The sequence below is a fragment of the Sabethes cyaneus genome, chromosome 3, assembly GCF_943734655.1.
Source record: "Sabethes cyaneus chromosome 3, idSabCyanKW18_F2, whole genome shotgun sequence".
Lineage (NCBI taxonomy): Eukaryota > Metazoa > Arthropoda > Insecta > Diptera > Culicidae > Sabethes > Sabethes cyaneus.
In genome coordinates, this window is record NC_071355.1 from 157,236,640 (window position 1) to 157,257,140 (window position 20,501).

General features: G+C 41.3%; 1 protein-coding gene across 1 annotated transcript in view; it reads left to right on the plus strand.

Annotated features, from left to right (window-relative positions):
• LOC128740314 (uncharacterized) overlaps nt 1-20,501 on the plus strand; it is a 465,117-nt gene that overhangs the window by 373,625 nt on the left and 70,991 nt on the right. The window contains exons 7-8 of the mRNA XM_053835852.1: nt 4,860-5,063; nt 16,328-16,473. Coding sequence (XP_053691827.1) covers nt 4,860-5,063; nt 16,328-16,473 — 350 coding nt within the window. The remainder of the gene's footprint in view (nt 1-4,859; nt 5,064-16,327; nt 16,474-20,501) is intronic.

Here is a 20,501-nt window from a genome sequence, read left to right on the forward strand (position 1 = left end):
TTAGGTGCTTCAAACTTCGAAGACGATTGGGACAGAATACGCTCGGCCATCGGAGAGGCCGCTACCGCGGCTCTAGGTATTGAGCATCGAAGTACACAAAATGATTGGTTTGATGGGGAATGCCAACAAGCGGTGGAGGGGAAAACACTGCTTGGAAAAATTAGTATTGCCACTAGAGAGAACCTGGCCAAACACCGACGAGCTAGGAACCAGCTGACCACGATCCTGAGGAGGAAAAAGCGCCAGAGGGAGCACAGAGATCGTGAAGAATTAGAGCAACTATTCCGAGCTAATGAAACGCGCAAGTTTTATGAGAAGGTGAACCAAACTCGGAAGGACTACACACCGAAACCTGACATGTTTAGGAACGAGGGAGGAATCTAATTACAAACGAGCGCGAGGTAGTCGACAGATGGAAGCAGTTCTTCGATGAACACCTCAATGGCGAAGTTGCAGAAGGAGGCGGAACGGAAATTAACCTAGGAGCGCCCATGGAAGATAGTAATGTCCTAGCACCTGATCTCCAAGAAGTCAAACGAGAAATCGGGCTGCTGAAGACCAATAAAGCTGCTGGGAAGGACCGCCTACCGGCAGAGCTTTATAAACATGGCGGAGAAATGCTAGCAAAGGCTCTACACTGGGTTATTTCGAGCATTTGGGAGGAGGAAAAGCTATCGGAGGAATGGATGGAAGGAGTGGTTTGTCCCATCTACAAAAAGGGTGATCGGCTAGACTGCTGCAACTATCGTGGTATAACGCTGGTAAACACCGCCTACAAGGTACTCTCCCTGATCCTGTTACACCGGTTGTCACCAGTGGATCGAGACAAGCTATGGCAGATAATGTACGAATACGGTTTTCCGGACAAACTGACGCGACTGATCAGAGCTACATTGGATCGACTGATGTGTTTCGTACGCATGTCTGGGACACTCTCGAGTCCCTTCGAGACGCGGCGAGGGTTGAGACAAGGTGACGGTTTATCCTGCATGCTGTTCAACATCGCTCTTGAGGGGGTGATCCGACGAGCGGGCATCGAAACGAGAGGCACGATTTTTACCAAAGGTAGCAAACTTCTAGGCTTTGCAGATGACTTCGATATCATAGCCAGGAACTTTGCGACGGCGGAGGCAATCTACGCCAGATTCAAAGCGGAGTCTAGGAGAATTGGGCTAAAAACAAATGCGTCGAAGACCAAATAAGGGTAAACGGGGTAACAACGCCCGCCGGGGTAAAACCGCCCACCATGGTTTTACAGGGCCTTGCTCAAATTGGTGTTAAATGTTGATGACAGTCATATTACTGAATGCGTACGCAATATTTTACAATACCTTGTACAGCAATATCGTATAAACTATCGGAGAAATAAATAAAAATAGATTTTTCGTTATAATCGTTTCGTTTTTTATAACTTTGTTCTTGCAGAACTTAGGGTTTATTTTCTTCAAAACGTTAAAACTTTCAGTAAATCCAACCCACATCGCTTCTCTGATCCTGTCTTCATCCGACAGTACCTAAATTAGGTAACTGTTCATGCAGTTTTGTTGAAACAAATAGTGAAATGTGCTAATCGGTCATTTGGGGGTAAAACCGCCCACAACGAACGGCGCAAGACCGTCGTGTATAATGCTAGTGCGATTAGGAGATTTTTAAAATAATTGCATAGTTTGGACCAAAGGATCTCAGATTTACATAAAACAATTTAAATGTGCTTAGTTTATAGCTGGTGGACTGTTTAGAAAAATCTAAATCGCCAATTTTCCCTGCGGGCGCTATGGACATTATCTTGTTTTCTAGGATATAGCTTTTTTAATAATTCCTCCCTCTTGGAACCAATAACATGGAATAAACATATTTTTTATGAAAATATAGCAAATTATCTTAGCAATGGAAAAGTAATATGTATCTGCTTTATCAATCAGAACAATTTGAAAGGTCAAAAAATGACCTACCGGATCAATTCCAGAAACTTTAATACCCATATTGTTATATTTTATCTTAGATCCTCTCTAGTCCTTAAAGATTGACTCCAGGATGCCTAACCCGATCCATCTTGTTGTCTAAGGAAACTACACGGTATCAATTTCAAGACTGTTGGTACCTATATTACTGATATTCTTCCAATACGAGTGGTTGCCGGACACTCTTTCGAACTTGCGAATCTCGGGGAACTATGTATTGTTTGATAGCAAACTGATTCAATTTGTTTAAATTAGATAAATTCATGAATCCAATGCCACCAGTTTCATTCAAATCGGTTGAATATTGTTAAAGTTATACGCTATGGCGGTTTTACCCCGTTAGTGGGCGTGTTTCACCCCGCATGGAAAAAATACTCTATTTTTTGGACGTGTTTCCAAATCGCAATAAAAAATAGAAAATCATTACAGATATTTATGTTTTTATTTTTTATATGTAGGTAATAGATCAATTGTTCATTTAAAGCAGATAAATTAGAAATTGAGCTACAACTTTTTTTTATACATGTGGTTTTGCTTAGGCGGGCGGTCTTGCCCCGCTTACCCTTACATGGAAGGAAGAGGCTCAAAGGAAACAAACGCGCGCCTCCCACGGACGGTAACCGTTGACGGCGACGAACTAGAAGTGGTAGAGGAGTTCGTGTATTTGGGATCGCTGGTGACCGCGGACAACAGCGCTAGGTAGGAGATCCAGCGTCGCTTCCAAGCGGGAAATCGGGCCTACTTTGCCCTTCGTAAAACGCTACGATCAGGAAGCGTACGCCGCCGCACGAAGCTAACAATGTACAAAACTCTTATTAGACCGGTAGTTCTTTATGGACTTGGAGCCGTGACGCTGTTCACGGAGGCCGTGTTCGAGCGGAAAGTGCTGCGGACGATATTTGGCGGAGTACAAACTGAAAACGGAGAGTGGCGGAGACGTATGAATCACGAGCTACAGGCACTGCTTGGGGAGACTCCCATCGTACATCTAGCGAAAGTTAGCAGGCTACGGTGGGCCGGACACGTCGGAAGGATGCCGGACGACAGTGCGACGAAAATAGTCCTCTTCAACAACCCCACCGGCACCAGGAACAGGGGGCCCAACGTGCACGATGGCTCGACCAGGTCGAATGCGATTTGCGACTTCTGAGACGATTAGGAAATTGGCGACGAGTGGCCCAAGACCGAGTTGAATGGAGACGAGTGCTTGAAACAGCACGAGCCACCCCGGCTCTATGCTGCTGAAGAAGAAGTGAGGTGAAATTTTGCACAGTGGACATTCCGTGAAAATCAACATGAAGTTGTATGAAGTTCCGTTTAAAAATTCAAACGTTCCTGTATAAATCAATGGAACTCTAATGTTTATGAAATAAAATTATAGCATATTGAATGAATTTGCTTGTTGCTAGAGTTTTGTTGTACAGCATATCACGTTTAACTTTTACTGTAAACATAGATAATGCGAACATCTTGAAAACATTCCGACTATGAGAAAAATCCACCTTCCCACTAGATGGAAACACGCTTCTCTACATCCAATACCAGATAGCAACGCAACGCAACGGTGAGCAAAGTCAGTTTCCCATTCTTATGTTCAGTGTTGCAGATAAAAAAAATCCAAAAGGATTCCATGTGGCCGAGAGCAGCTTGGGTTAGCATCGTTATCGTAATTAACATCTTCTTTTATTGCCAAGCTGGAAAGAAGTGGTGGGGCATGGATTTTCCTTCTTTTTTTCACCTCTTCTTGTGTAGCAAGACAATCGAGTCGAGACGGCATTCATTCTGTCGACCGAAACCTGTAAGCTTCTTCGAATATAGCGTTGCGATCAAGGGTATAAAGTTCGCTAACTGGCTGTATCTGATATCTGCTGGCTTTTCGAACAAATTAAGCTCATATTAATGTCAAAGCGGCGCGCCTGCAAGTAACAGCGGTTTAAAAAAAAGCATTTCCATATACGAGTCTTTTTCAATTTTGCATTACATTGCATTGCAACAGTTTTGATATGCTATTGGTAACGTACGTGACCACCGAACCATTAAAACATTTTTAAACCTTTAAATCGCTGACTAATTCCAGCACCATCCATTGGTATGTTTCTAAAAATAAACGTGTCGGTGTATCGGCAAATGGAAAGCTGGAACGGCATTTATTCATTCGACTGTCAACAATGCTTGCGTGACTCTGGTCCTATGTTCTATCACTTGTTTCTGCTGTATTTCAATTATCAAAACCGCAAACCAACAAAACACAAAACGCAGATTACTGTATAAAATCGATCGCACTGAAACTAGTAGTTGGTTACCGGGAAAATTGTACATGTAGAATGCTGTGGGGTTGCATTTATTCAAGTGGCTTCAATAATTCATGTTAAAAGTAAAATTTTATAATAATAACAATCATTGCGAAAACGTACCAGTTTTTCCCTAACCAGAAATATTGATTATAGGGTACGGGACGGTATTTTAAGCAGGTTTCTAAATTCTGCCTATTTGCCTTTTCTTTCGCCAATAAAAATACTTTACTGATTACAATTTTAATATGTTATAACTATTTTCTCAAGACTGTAAGTAATCTACTATTTTTTATTCAAAGAACGGCAAAACCACCTGTTCTTCCACTGTAACTAGGCCATAGGTCGAAAAAACAGATGCCATCGCTTAATGGGCTGAAAATACAAATTAACACAGATAAAAGTGACACTGGTAAAAAGGCAGCTCAGTACACAACTGTGGAATTTTTTTGGGAACAGACTATTGATGGGCGAATTTGGGGTTTGAATTGCATCATAAACCTTGCTGAAACTAAATTTAGTATCTTGTGTATGAACAGTATCAACACCGAAACAAAAACCAATAGCACTCAGGCTAACTGATACCACCCGTCTTTTATTTTCACAGGTCGTCCCCAACCATCGGTCAAGTGGCTTATCAACGGCATCCTAGTGGATGAACAGTACGAACACAACTCCGGTGACGTAATCGAAAATCGGCTCCTCTGGCCGGCAATCCAGCGTTCCGATCTGAACTCGGTATTTACCTGCCAAGCAACCAACACCCAGCTGGCGGAACCAAAGGAAAGCAGTTACGTGCTGGATTTGCACTGTAAGTAAACTTATTGTTTTGATAACGAATTTCACAATTCAGAGTTACAGTAATCAGTAAAATTAGAGTCATATCGAATAAAACTAGTCGAAAAATGCTTGCATGACCATTAGATGAGCTTCTCTATGTACTAACATAATCCTAAACACTAACTAGGATTTTCAAACATCTAAACAGTTTAATGGCTAATGCAATTTTACAATCGGCTCTAATCTACCTCCCGGTATCGATGAAACGTTCACAAATTAACGATGACATCCTCTTTCCTGCACTTTGTTGAGGAGATCCCCTTTCTGTCTGACTGGACAGATTTTGTTCAACCTATTTTTTTATGATATCCCCCATTAATCTGCCCAAACACTCTTCAGCTCGTCGGCTTTGTTTGCCGTATCACTACGGTGGGATGTGACAAAGAGCATCTTCCGGCCAACCTAACTGCCGGCTGCAGCAGCTGAGAGAAACCACATCGTGTCGTGTGATGTGACGGAAATACTGCTTCCATAATGTGTTCGTTATGGCTGGTATATAATCCTTCTCTCGTTCGGATTTCGTACAACCCCAAAAAGGATCCGTGGGACTGGAAATTGTGGTAAATTAGTAGTGAGCGTGGAAACGCTCTCGTTCAGCCTGTCGTTTGACATGCCGAGATATAAGCGAGTAAAGTATGCTGGTCGACCGAAGGATTTACCGAACGATTTCATATGCTCGGGACAGGATGCTTAATTTAGCAGAAATGGGAGCATCGCACAGTTCATGGCATGGGAGAGATAATCTCTTTATGTCAGTGAAGTAGGTTCATCGTTCGTTTACATTTTCAAGTGCAAAATTCTGCAGTTAATAATTACAGCAAAAATGCCAATACTGCCAGGCAAGCAGAAAGGCTGACTTAAAACTTATAAGCTGTCGTATATTGTACTTCAGAGCATCTAGATGGAAACAAAGGGATTCAGGCATCATCCATAAGTTTTAGCACTGATTTTTAATGTTAGTTCAGATTGTTTGTTTTTGTGTGTTTCCTTTTTGTTTGAAGCATAACTGCCGCTATTGGCATAACAGTAGCATTTTCATGGAGTTTCCTATATAAATGGGACTGTTATGCGAGTATATCATTCCAATACAATTTTTCAAGTTTTAGTTATGGAAAAAGCAGGATTTTCGAATTTTATGTACCTTTTTCTCGGAAACTAACCAACGTAACCACCATTCAATCCTTTTTTTCTTTGCTTTGTTGGTAAGAGTTAAAAAAAACCTTTATAGCATTTGAGCTTTGTAAACGAAACACAGCTTGAGAAAAACAAAAAGTAGAAAAAAAGATGTTTCAAAAAATAAAATTTTGTCTTCCCCTGTATGAGAAGTTGGAGCAGTTACCTCGTTCTCAGCAAACACAAAAGTTTTACAATAAAATGAACGTATCCCGCCAAGGTTCCACTAGCCTAAAGGTATTAGGATGATAATGGCAGTATCTTGATGGACAATCGTGAGGGGATCGGACTATGGGAACTATCGTGCGATCACAGTTCTCAATGTCGTCTACAAAGTGCTTTCCTAAATCATTTTCCGCCGACACTCACCGATTGCGAACAGATTTGTGCTAATTTATCAAGCCGACTTCGTTGAAGGACGATAAGCGTTTCCATAAACATTTTTTTCGTTGGTTTCAAAGCTACATATGATACCATCGACCGTAAAGAGCTATGTAAAAGCATGGACGAAAACGGCTTTTTCGGAGAGCTGATCAATCTGATTGAACCTACACTGAATGAAGCGCAGTACTGCATGCGATTTTCCGGTGGATTGTCGAGTTTATTCAAATCCTGCAAATGAATTTATGTGATGGTGCATACTTGCTGTTCAAGATAGCGCTACAGGCTATTATGAACCGAGCGGATATCAACAAGCGGGCAGGATCATAAACAAATCTAGTTGATTCGTCTGCTTTATCGATAGTATGCATATTGTCGACAAAACATCTGTGGCGGTCGCTGAAAAGATTGTAAGAAGATGGGTAGGATGCCATCCAGAACTGGAGACTTCATTGGTTCAAAGGAGCTGAGAGCTGAACTGAGGAGCCTCATTGAAGCCTCTGTAAACAATCGGCGTGCAAGTAGAACCAAGTCTTTTGACAAAACGCGTGATAACTTATCTTGCTGCTGCCCGGTGGCGTCGCGTCACAGCAATATACTACCATCCTCGCTTTTCAATTACCCCAAGCCATTGTTATGGTCCTTGGCTAACGCTTTTTGAAGCCGCGCAACCTCAGGCAGAGTCTGGCTGCTGTCGCAAAACTTGGTTCTTGCCTTCCATTTGGCGTTGCGAAGCTCTGTGTTTTATGTGGTGAGTGATGTCCTTTAGACCTTCCAATTGAACATGATCTTAGCCGTGTTGAATAGACGCCTAACTTCCCAACGCCTGCCTAACTCCTTCATTCTACCAGGGGTAAAGTATTGACTGCAACGTCCAGTTCAACTGGTGCGCGTACAGTACATGACACAAGTTCTGAGAGTTACCCAAACGGTCCCTGAAAGAACGCCAGTTATGTTTCATCAGGTTTCTGTATTGTTCTCTCTTTAGAGAGTCTGCCTTGATATCAAAAATATTATACCTTTGGTCTGATAAATTAAGTTCATCAAAGACATGTCAGCTTTTTACTTTCTCAGCTATTGAAATGCTGCACAAAGTGAGGTCTAGGACGTCATTTCTGATAGCATTAACGAATTCGCAGGACATTTCCTACAGTTCATATATTGACATGGTTGATGGGCCTGCACTATCGCACGGAGCATCCTCAGAAGACAGTATATCGTTCATGTCACCCGGGAAGTACACGGACTCCGCATGATGCGGTAAGGTACTCTCTGGTACTCCACAGCACCCTTCATTTCTCGGCACGGATCGCATGACACCTTGACTTGTGGTGCCGGCTAAGATACGGCAGCCAAGGTTGCGTACCTTGTGGTGCGCAACCTTGGTTGTCGTACGCAGACAGAGAAGGTGGAACACTTTCACCGTGTGGTTTCCGGCTTCCTAATCATGCAGTTCGACGCCGGTATTTCGGAGGGCGTGGCTACGGGATGTGGGCACACCGAGGGAGGATTATTTTCTCTGCTGGATTAGCACAGAGAAAGAGACCCTCAATCGATCTGTGTACACGTTTCTGCAGTTGTGTCCTTTGGCGGTTGGTGCCGAATTGTACATTTAGGCAAAAATCAGGCCACATGATCTGACCCTGCCGTGAGAGTCGGCAAATCAGGAGCCCCTAAGTCAAGGTGTAACTCCGTGCTGATGACTGCATGGTTGGAGGGGTGAAAACATGCCAGTCGCGAACGGAGTGCTTTGGGCATCTTGCCCCTACTGTGCATGCGGGGCTCTAGTATGGTCGAACTTTGTTGTCCCTTGCGTTTCGTGGGAACAACATAGGAGTCCTATCCCATTTCCTTTATGGATATTACGCAAGTCCTTTCTGGCCAACATCTGTGTTGGAGATTGTTTATGCATATACACCGCTAGTTAAATAATTAGAGTAGCACAAATAAATCTTCAATACAAACGGGCAGCAAATTTTTTTTTAGAGTAGTTTTAACCCAAAGGCAAGGGGTTTCCAACAGCAATGATTACTACGCACCTTTGAAAAAAGTTACTTTTGATTACTTTACTGATTACCTCTGATTACCAGTAATCAATTTCTAGTGATTACTATAAATTAATCATGATTACCAATGATTACTTAAGATTATCATTGATTACTCTACTGATTACCATTGATTACCTAATTAATTCGAAATGATTACAAAAGTAATCTCTGATTACTACGCACTTATACGCCTTACTGGAATCCCCTTGCCCAAAGGGTCATTCACCACGGGCAGCAAATTTGTATTTATGCGAAAAACTTTTTAATGGCTCTGTCACCATCGCCTTGGTTCAGGAGCCATATTTTCGCAAGGGGTACTTTCATTCGATGGATATTGGAAACTAGAACTTTGCTATATTCAGCAAAACTGGTATGACAAATCCTCGTTTGATGCCTAGGGCATGCATATTGATGCATTGGTCAGTAAATGCATGCCTTATCTCTGAGTTGACTACTCGGGATATTTGTGCAGTCACAGTAGAACTCGTCGTGGATGATGGCCACAGGCGCTATGTCTATTGTTCAGCACATTTACCACATGACGAACCATCTTATGCCCATCACATCATTTGGGACAGCTCGGATATCAATCTGAGAGGCTCTGATTTGAAGGAATATTTGAGTGGTACCAACCTTGGAATACTCAACATTGGCAATTGTCCAACTTTCATACGAGCTGGCAGAGAGGAAGTGTTAGATATAACACTCTGCTCTAACAGGATCAGTCATGAGTTGGCACAATGGCATGTTTCAAATGAGACACCAATATCTGATCATTGCTTTTTATATTATGATCATTTGGGTGTCTCCTTGAACGCTGCAACATTTCGCAATCCGAGATTTTCGGTCTGGGAACTCTTTGGGGAGGAACTGGCGACGAAGTTTCAAGGATTCAAACCGACGATTGAGTCATCGATCGATTTGGATGTGGCTGTAGATGCCACAACCTCTTTTATTGCGGAAGCTTTTGAAGTAGCTTGCCCGCTAAAAACTATGAAAACGACTAGAGGAACACCATGGTGGAACTCTCATCTCGTGGAACTAAAGAAACGATGCAGGAGAGCCTGGAAAAGACGTCGTAGGGATGGCGTGGAGCCTTTCAAGCAGACCCGGAAAGCCTATGCAAAGGCTCTACGATCTCCAGCACGCACGAGCTGGCACAGGTTCTGCAGCAACGTTTCCAGTTTCAGCGAGGCAAGTCGACTTAATAAACTGTCAAAATCGAAAGATTATCAGGTTAATAACATTCGAAGTTCGAACGGTGAATACTGTTCGAATGACAATGAAATCCTGGAATGTCTCTTCTATAGTCACTTTCCAGGCTGTGTGGAAGCTCCGATCGATCCAGAAATCGTTTTAGGTGGCTTAGACTCATGGGCTTTCGCTCGGAGACTTGTCACAACTAAAGCGATTGAGTGGGCCGTGAACAGCTTTTCTCCATACAAATCTCCTGGAACAGATGGAATGTACCCTATTCTACTGCAGAAAGGATTCAAATACTTCAAACACATTCTGAAAAGCATGTTTGTGTGTAGTATTGCTATTGGGTACATCCCATCTCAGTGGCGTGAAATAACCATTAGGTTTGTTCCTAAAGGTGGACGCGCGACATACGAGCAAGCATAAAGTTTTAGACCAATCAGTCTAACGTCTTTCTTGCTTAAATCACTTAAGCGGATTGTTGATCACCACATCCGCGAAACAAGCAAGCATTCAGCACAACATGCTTATCAATGTGGCAAGTCTACAACCACTTTATTACATGATGTGGTGAAAAAAATTGAGGTTGCATTTTCACGAAAGGAATCTTGCTTATGAACTTTTTTGGATATTGAAGGCGCATTTGATAACGTATCTTTTGCTTCCATTTTGGAGGCTGTTCGTTATCATAATGTGCCCGTGTGGATAGAAAAAATGCTTAGTAACCGATTGCTATTTTCGTCGTTTCGGCAAGCAAGCATTTGGAAGCAAAGTGTTTGTGGATGCCCACAAGGTGGCGTTCTCTCGCCTCTTTTATGGAACCTTGTGGCGGATGGCCTACTGAGGAAACTCAATGGCCTAGGCTAGGCCTAGGGTTTTGCGGATGACTATCTCATCCTAGTAGTTTGAAAGTGCATAAGCACATTATTTGACTTAATGCAGCAGGCACTACGCGTCGTGGAAACGTGAAGCCGAGAAACTACACTTTCGTTAAATCCGAGCAAAACATCTATCGTCTTATTTTCAAGACGTAGAAATACAAATGAAGCTCGCGCTCTGCGCTTTTACGATTCGGATATTGATGTTGTGAACGAGGTGAAGTACGTGGGGTTGATTTTCAACTCCAAGCTTGACTGGTGCACAAATATTGATTTTCGAATTAAAAAAGCGTGCATGGCCTTTGGACAGTATAGACGAGCAATTAGCAACTCTTGGGGGCTTAAACCCAAATACATACACTGGTTGTACACGGTCGTTGTCAGTCAAATACTGGCGTATGGTTGTCTTGAATGGTGGCAGAGAGAGGAAGTTGTGACTGTTCAGACAAAGCTAAACCAGCTTCAAAGAATGTGTTTAATGGCAATATCTGGTGCATTTACTACAACTCCTACTGCCGTCCTAGAAGCTATTTTCAATGTTAAACCTCTACACTTACACCTGAAGCAAGAGGCACTTATGTGCTTATCGACCACACGCGATTGCCCTTTGGCAGTCTGTGGACGGTTCCACTGGTCATACTCGATTGTAGCAAATTGTTGCTGAAAACAAGTTTACCCTTGCTCCTAGTCATGTGAGGCTCATGCGTACTTTTCCGTATAGGACTTTCTTAAGTAACTTTCCTCCTAGAGAGGAGTGGATGTCAGGCTACATGGAAAGGAAAATTTTCGACTATGTGGTCTGTTATACCGATGGTTCCTTGTACGAGGGTGCTGGTGTTTACTGCCGTTAGCTGGAATCTGAGGAATCCTATTCGTTGGGTAGTTACTGCACCGTTTTTTAAGCTGAAATATAATTGCAAGATATGCGGAGCTCAGTTTGCACTGCAGAAAGAACTGATAGGTAAGATTATCTACTTCTGTTCTGATAGTCAAGCACTTTGTACGGCTAATTCAAAATCTAAAACAGTCATCGCCTGCCACACTCAATTAGAAGAACTAAGCATTCTGAATGCCGTTCATCTGGTTTGGGTCCCTGGCCATTCTGGTATAACCGGAAATGAATGGGCTGATGAACTAGCAGGATCTGGAGCAGAAAAGTCGATTTTCGGACCGGAACCTGCTTTACCAATTGTGGCATATTGGATAAAACAAAAGATTCGATCTTGGTTTTCATCTGAACATGAACGTTATTAAAAAAATCTTAAAACTTGTCGTCAAGCGAAAACGACTACAGAGGTCCTTCATTTGCAGGCGGAGACTTTACACTCAGCATTCGCATTAGTCCACTTAGTGGTGCCAGGATGAATACAAAGTTGCTGCTAAATGACAGAGCTAAATGACAGCTACTGACTGACCGTACAGAGCAGCTTAAGTGATGGACTGAGTATTTTGAAGAATTCTTCCGAGTTTCAAATATCAGAGAGCATCAAAATCAGCAGCGAATGGTGCCAATAGTATGTCGCATTAATCGCGTCAACTCTGAATCACTGGATGAAATTGAAGCAGCCCTCAAGAGTATGAAATTCAATAGAACGCAAGGGAAACACTGTATTTCAGCCGAAATGCTCAAAGCTCACCCATCTTTGATACATAAGCTTTACAGCAATACATGGAAATTGCAACTTTTCCAGTGGACTAGATGCAGGGCATATTGGTCAATGTCCTAAAAAAGGAGCCCTAAATTAATTGTTCTGTACTACTCTTAAAATATTCTGTAAGGTAATCTTCAACCAGATCCAGGAGAAGATCGACGCTACTTTCCGACAACAGCAAGATGGATTCCGTGCTGGCCGATCATGTGTAGACCATATCACAACACTCCGCATCATATTGGAGCAGATCGACGAATTCCAGGACTCTCTTCTGCTGGTCTTCGTTGACTTTATGTGACGTTGACGTTAACTCAGTGGAACAAATTTTCCAGTCCTACGTTTATTATGCCTTCTACAAAAGTGTTTCTTTGCACTGCTTAGCGGTCTTCGGACAGCAAGTCGGAACCTTAGGCGTGGCCGATGAGGTTGCTTCTCCATTTGGGCCACAAAATTATTGTAGTAGATCCTCCGTTTGAGCTTCGCCAAAAATTTTCCAACGGTCGCAGCTGGGTAATCTTCTTCGGGAACATAGTCTGGGAGATATATTTGACGTCATCGGTTATCGCCTTGGTACCCGGTTCCTGCCAGTCGTTGCCTCCGGCATCAAGTAAGTCTCGTCATTCATTGTGACCACAACGTCGCAGTCCACCGGGAAGATGGTTTTCACCAGCTCCTTCAGTCGCTTATTTTGGACGATTGACTGCTCCTCAGAGACGGCTGGCCTCGACTGAAGCTTTTACATAACATTTTACATAAAAATGTCTATTTTGGCCAGATACTTCTTTACCATTAGGCTAGTTGCTCCGACCACTCGGTCCAAGGTCAGAAACGGAGAGGCAACCTTGCTCCCGTTCTTCCTCTTCAGCTACTGCGACACTTTACGGTCGCGCAGCACCGTCGGGCGACCGGAAACAAGTCTTCGACTTTTTCTACAAGGAAGCACATGTTGTAAATGCCGGATCGGTTATATCCGACGGACACACAGCGACTCACGACCAGCGTTGCCACAAGTACAGATTTTTGTGCATGCATAAATTTGGAACAATGCCATTTTCTCCGGAGTATTTTATTTTCTCAATCCAATCTTTTATGAAATATAAATAGTTTATGGATTACGCTTTGACGGTTTTTCGGCTTTCAGTCAAGTGGATTTAGCAAACGATTGTTTTGCTTTTACTTATCCGACGTTTCGGTGATTTATTTCACCTTTTTCTAAGGATTAAAAGCTTAATCGTTTTTTGTCATATCTTAACGATTAAGCTTTTAATCCTTAGAAAAAGGTGAAATAAATCACCGAAACGTCGGATAAGTAAAAGCAAAACAATCGTTTGCTAAATCCACTTGACTGAAAGCCGAAAAACCGTCAAAGCATAATAATTTACAGTCGATAAACGCTCCCTCTACGTTTATGGATTACTTTAAAATTCAGGAAGATTAGTAGCAACAAAACTCACAGGAACTAAAATATCTAACATTCTCTACCAACTATCACCCTGAAACCAGTAAAATATCTGTACTTGTGGCAACGCTGCTCATGACGTCCAACTTCTTCGCTCCGGTGTGGAACTGGCAGTACGAACAAAGCACTGAACGTAGTTGCTTGTCTGATTTCGTCATGGCACTGCAAATCAACTGATAACATTGTTAATTGTTTTTGTACTCAAAAGGCTTGCCACAATTGGCGATGCGTAGGCTAAATTAAAATTAAACTATTCCAGTAAATTTTTGTGCTAAAATTGATTTTAAAAACTATTGAAATTTGCTTGGTAATAATGCGATTGTATCCAATGCTATAAGAATAATACGTATACCATTCCAGCTTTTTTCGAAGCCTGATCGGAAATTTGTTTTCCAGCTAATCGTTCCACAGTACATTAGTGTTTTAGTTTAGAGTATATACTAATTTCATGTGACTAGTTCTGAGTAGTGAATTGATTTGAATGACCAAAGCATTTCCAATATCAAACGAACGAAATCATCGTCCTCTCATCGGAAACCTGGCCGGCAAACAGAATTCGCCACTATCGACATGGCATGCAATAACATTACTGACGATAATACTCTTAGCTTGCACAGCATCATAGAATGCCGACGGTCGCATGCGAAATAGAATTTTGTCATCACTGCTTGTTGCTATAGATACTGGTTTCTGTATCTCGACATGTAGTCCACATTACACGTATTGTCAGTTTACCAATTGAAATAAGAGCAGCCAATCTACAACGGCATTCGGTGTAGTGGCTAGAACAGCCATCCGGTAACAAGATGCAGTAAATATATAGAATAGTATTAGCCACATGGACATGACAACGACCACAGGCTACACTGCTAAGGTGTGTTGAAACTATCCCTGTTTACATTTGTTGTTAATAATCAACATCACTGTTGTTGACAACTGCACCTGTTCCGTGAATTCCGACTTTGGTATATAGCTTAAACTAAATTTCAGGTACATCCATTAGTTCTAATAAAATTTGTATGAACTGGTGAATTTTCCGAAGAAAGTCATTCGACGACACGACTAACTCACTCACTTGATTTATTATTTACGGATGAACATGCAGCGTAAAGACAGGAATTGTAACCAAATTTAGTATATCTATCTTATGCTTGGACCTACTGTTTATGTTTAATTTCTGATCATTCCATACGAAATTTACGGCATCGAACCTTAGTCCATATAAAATAAACATTTAAATAATTTTCCTTATACAGATGAAGAAGAAATTCAAATGTTTTTCAAACTCCCTCATCCATAATTTAAAATACAATCCGTACACTGTGAACAATATGGCAGCATTCTTCCGCCAATCTTATTAGGTAACAATAATATGCAAGTGCTAACAATATCCTGCTTTCCGTTATTGGATTTTTTCCCACTCTTGTGTTCATCACGAATTTCTTACCACCAATCATCTTACTTTACATTTCGCGTCGTCTTTACTCTCCTGTTTTATTCAAACAGTATCCAACGCAATATGCTGCAGAGCGCACCCAGATCATTATTCTCAGCTTCTTTGAACATACGGTAACCATGGTGGTAGCTTCCGCTTTCAAACGAGCAGGATAAAAAAAACAAAAGCAATAATATCGAGTTGAAATCAATATTCGTCTGCTAGGTACAATGAAGACGATGGTAACTGCTTGCGGCAATCGCTAGACAATAGTCCACTCGTAGAATGGTGGACCTGAATCAACGTGCGATCCGGTCAGTATCCAAAGGGAAATTAATAGGTCGATTGCGATAAAACGACAAAAAAAAGCACGAAAGAAAAAACCTTTTATCTTTAGAATCGGAATCATTCGGAGATATCGGTTTAGCAACCGGTCGAGTCCAAAAAACGATGGTTCCTTCTCTTTTGATAGCCTTTCGAAATAGATTGGAGAGGATATTCGATTCGAATCGCAAATTCATCTTCACCTTTATCGGGCTAGTGTAGTTTCAAGGTGCGACAAGATTCTGCTGAAACTTTTTCCTAAAGAATGGCAACAATAACTCACTTCGACTTCGAGAAGTAGACTTTATCAGTTTAATTTTTCTGAATTCTCGTTCACTAAGGATAGATTTTTCTGTCATAAAACAAAAAGCTGTCAGAATGGAGCCTCTTATACTAAACAAATAACCAGGCGTCCTCATGATTTATCCAATGGACGAATGCGTGCACAATTTCTCGGATTCATCAGAAAAGACAACATTTTATAGGAAAGGACCGCTAATCAACATTAAAAATGTTTTCAAAAATTGTTGTGTTAAATAATCGAGATTATTAAATACCAAATGATCTTGTGCGACATGTTGAATACCACGCGTCCCCTCCATTTATTATTTCAACAGCCACAATCTAACTTTATTCTTACTCATCTATGGTTGTTTTTCTTTCCATTCTCTACCAACTATCACAGTGAAACCACTCAGCGTGAAGATAGTAAACCCACCGACACCACTGGTTGCCGATCGCCGATACGAAATATCCTGCGAGAGTGTTGGTTCCAGACCAAATGCGATTATAACTTGGTACAAAGGAAAGCGACAATTACGCCGGACGAAAGTAAGTATCTTTCCTGCTAAGAGCACTGCACTACCCATCTCGTTCAAACATCAACTGAATTGCATCCACAGGGTACAACAATAAGAAACTTTACCGATAACAGTCGTTATGTATCGTAGCTATGTTGGTGTAGTATGTAAACAGAATAAAGTACGAGAACGGTATTGTAAATTCATCTGTGTCAAGTTGCGGGGAGTCAAATCAATAGGTTGTTTATCAGCTACAACTTTTTCTTGATACTAACAATCAATAATGCATAAAACCGGTAGAATGAACCTCCACAATCGAACCGTTTAATTCCAATTCAAACATGTTTTATAATTGTTATATTTTCCCCTGTTGATGCAAGACGGTAAAATGAAAATATTTATTTCCGATGAAATTATTATGCTGTCTAATGGAAATGCAAAATTATTATCTTGTCATCTCCATTGTATTCATTATAAGTGGAAATTGCTGTGATGTCGCTCTGAATCAGCGGTTCTGAATCAATTTTGCTGTTTTTTTTCCTCCCACACTAACTGCATACTGCTGCCTATTCAAAAAAAAAGAGAAAGACACCAATATACATCACCACTCTGCGGCGATACGATTTCATCCGGTCTGGGAAACAAGCTTGATACCTTTGTTATTAAATTTCCCGCTTAATTAGCTTTTTTAAAATTAATGCTCGTATAAAGTGGTCGCGATGTTCGGTATCTTACTGTGAAGAACAATTTGTGCGATGGAAACAATCCCAAGCTGAGATAAAGTTGTACGCAAGGTGCCAACGAAGCAAATTTAGCTCTAGCTTATTGGGAGTAATTAAGTTAATTTTAAAATAAACGAAACGGCGTCTCTTCCCGGGCTCAGATTACGCTAGTCGGGCAGAAAATGATGTCAATTATGGCAATTATATCGCTGCTGCGATGACCGTGATGATGATTTTTACCAGACGGCGAGATTGAAATGTTATTTCATGGTTATCAACAAATCTCTAGGAACCCACGATTTTGTTTAGAATTTGCAGTTAACAAGTTAAAAGCCGCCAATTTTCCTATAAACAGAGCCTCAAATTACAATGAGAATGGCTTAATGTTGTTGTGTTTACATTGTTTGCAATTATTAGCGAATTTTCAAAGCTTTTGATTTCACAAAACTAAAATAAAATTACCGAGGTAACAAATAGGTATTACAAATGAAAACTAACAAGCATTTAAATCATCTCAAATGCTGCTTAAAAATTAATTTGGCTATTATAAATAAATAAAAATATATGGCTATTTTACTGCTATCCCTGTCAAAATGCTGACAATGCTTATTTGCAGCTGATTAATGACAAGAAGAATTCAAATACAATTTTGGATACCAATTTACAACAGCAATGCAGCCTTTTGCTAATATATAGCAACATGCAATGGAAATGCCAATAATAGGTTGATATACTGCGAATGTTAATGCTTATTAGCTACCTGGGTAGACTTCCCCAAACCATTGACATCCAAATATTTCGAATGCAGTAAACGGAAAATAAATCTGACTAAAGCGCAAATTATATTAACATGACATAGAATAATAAAATAATTATTCAAACACCGGTGTTCATGTTTCGATAGTGCATATTACTCTTGCAGTTAGTTGTATTCGGTTAAAATTGTAAATAAAGGGCGAACACGAAATTATTGCCACCTTTATTACTAGATTTCTTTTATTATTCTTATGGCTGAACATAACTTTTTTATCTACTGGGTAGAAATTACCCAAATTTGGAACAGTTCCTCATAAACTGTATTGTTTGTATACTGTAAATTTCATAGTTGAGCATTTTGTTTCAACAAAGATGGAGGCGTACGTGTCATTCGCAAACGCATGAAAAAAATTTGTACACTCATTTGGTAAATCCAGAGTCATCCCACCGTGCTTTGGAAAAAAAGCTGAAGATCTGTAATTCCGAGGACCGAGGATTGATATTGGTTCACAAACTAGGAGCAGCTTTCAGGAAGACGGCGGAAAAGGTTAAGGCTAATTTCACCCGAAATCCCAACATTTCGACATGTGATGTTCCCAAGAAGGTCAGCATTTTACACTTTTTCGGGAATTTCGACTGGTATCTCACTAACGACCCGCGTAACTTTTTTTCCGGAATTTGCGAGAAGATTTAGGAATCCCCTAGAAAAATAGACCTGGCCGACCAAATAAAATGGTCGAAAACAATGCCGGAGGCCCTCCTGGAAATGAGCGCTAGCTTCGCCAATGACAAAGGCGACTAAGAAAATCAACTGAACAACTAAGAAATCGCTGTAGGCGTACTCTACCACCCACCGCCATGTTCGGAGGACTACATCTGCCATCTACAGAGTCTGTGAAAAAAGTTGAGTTCAAATACGATTAAAATTGGCTTCCACAATAGATTTATTCGATCCACAGGTCCCCCAGCGCGGGAAAAGAGGAAACGAAAAGCAATATAGAAACTTAATAAGCGTTGTTTAATGACCTTCTCCAGGGGCGGACTGGGAGCCAAAGGGCCCACCGGGCCTTTGAGATTAGGGGCTCAATCGATTAGGGATCATGCTTCTATAAGCAAGGTATTCTGTGCGAATCCTCTGTAGAATTTCCTCACACGATTCCAATGTGAGGAATGCCCGAGACTCTGCGCGAATCTTTTTGGTTCGTCCTGATAGAGCTGCGGAAAAAAGAACCCACCGTCTAAAAACGTCAGTACGAAGAGCACGTGCTCGCCAGTCCAGAGGAGCGGTTCGCCAGCAACGACACACGAAGTTTCTACAAAACGGTCAGGTGCAAGAATTTTGCCATGCCTGTGATGTGCAATGATAGTGCTGGCAACCTACTTACTGACAAAATGACGGTAGCAGCCAGGTTGAAGAGTATTTCCAGACGCTGTTGAATAGAGAAGTAAACACGAAGATCAGCAGGTACAGGGTAAGAATTTTGAGCGACGGCCAAACTGTGGAGCCATCAACACAGGAGGAGGTCAAAAGAGCAATCAGTGAGCTGAAAAACGGTAAGGCTGCTGTAAAGGATGGCATCCTGGCTGAACTTCTAAAAGCGAGGAGCGAGCTGCTGTACGAAACAATTCGCTACCTCATTGTCAGGATCAGAATATGGGAGGAAAATAAATATCGGAGGAGTGGTTGATTGGCCTCATTTCCCAAAATTTTAAAAACGGACATCGACTTGAGAAAACTATCGAGGCATTACGTTGCTCAATTTTGCCTATAAGGTGCTCTCCCTATCGTGTTTTTTAGACTGAGTCCATTAGCTGAGTTCTTCGTCGGCGAGTATCAAGCTGGTTTTCATAAGGGTCGCTTCGCGATGGATCAAATATTTACCCTGCGTCTAGTAACTGACGAGTTCCGGGAGTGCAACTTGCAGACTCATCATATTTTTATGGATTTCAAGGCGGCATATGATTCAGTCAAACGAAATTAGCTGTGACAGTTAATGCTAGGACATGGTTTTCTTACAGAACTAGTTACGTTGACTCGTGTGACGCTGGATGAGTAAAAATTATGAGTCAGAATAGCAGATGAGACCTCACGTGCTTCTTGATTTTGCGGATGACGTCGATATCACCGAAATCAAAGGTAGAGCAGTGAAAGAGGCCTTTAGGTCATTTATTGAGAAATTGGGACTTACCATTAACACCGCCAAAACGAAGTACATGGCGTGGAAATCCAAATGGTGTTGGTGTCGAAGAGGAACTGAATATATTTTGGTATGCTCGTGACATGTGACAACGATGTAAATCGCAAAATAAAACGACTAATTGGTCGGTATTAAGTCAGACCGAACCAAGTGACAAAACTCTGTTTTCGAGAAAAACGCGTTCAAAGTGTGCAGCTCTGTATGGTTTATATGCTACCAATCGTTAGAAATCATCTCATAACTATGACTGTGTGCAATATTTATGTAGTCTGATTGGAGTAAAATGTTGCTTTGAAATTTCTTGATCGTTTGCGTTCATTAACTCATTTTTTAAAATTTTGCGACTTGGTCCGGTCTGATCTAACACCGACCAATTGTAGCTG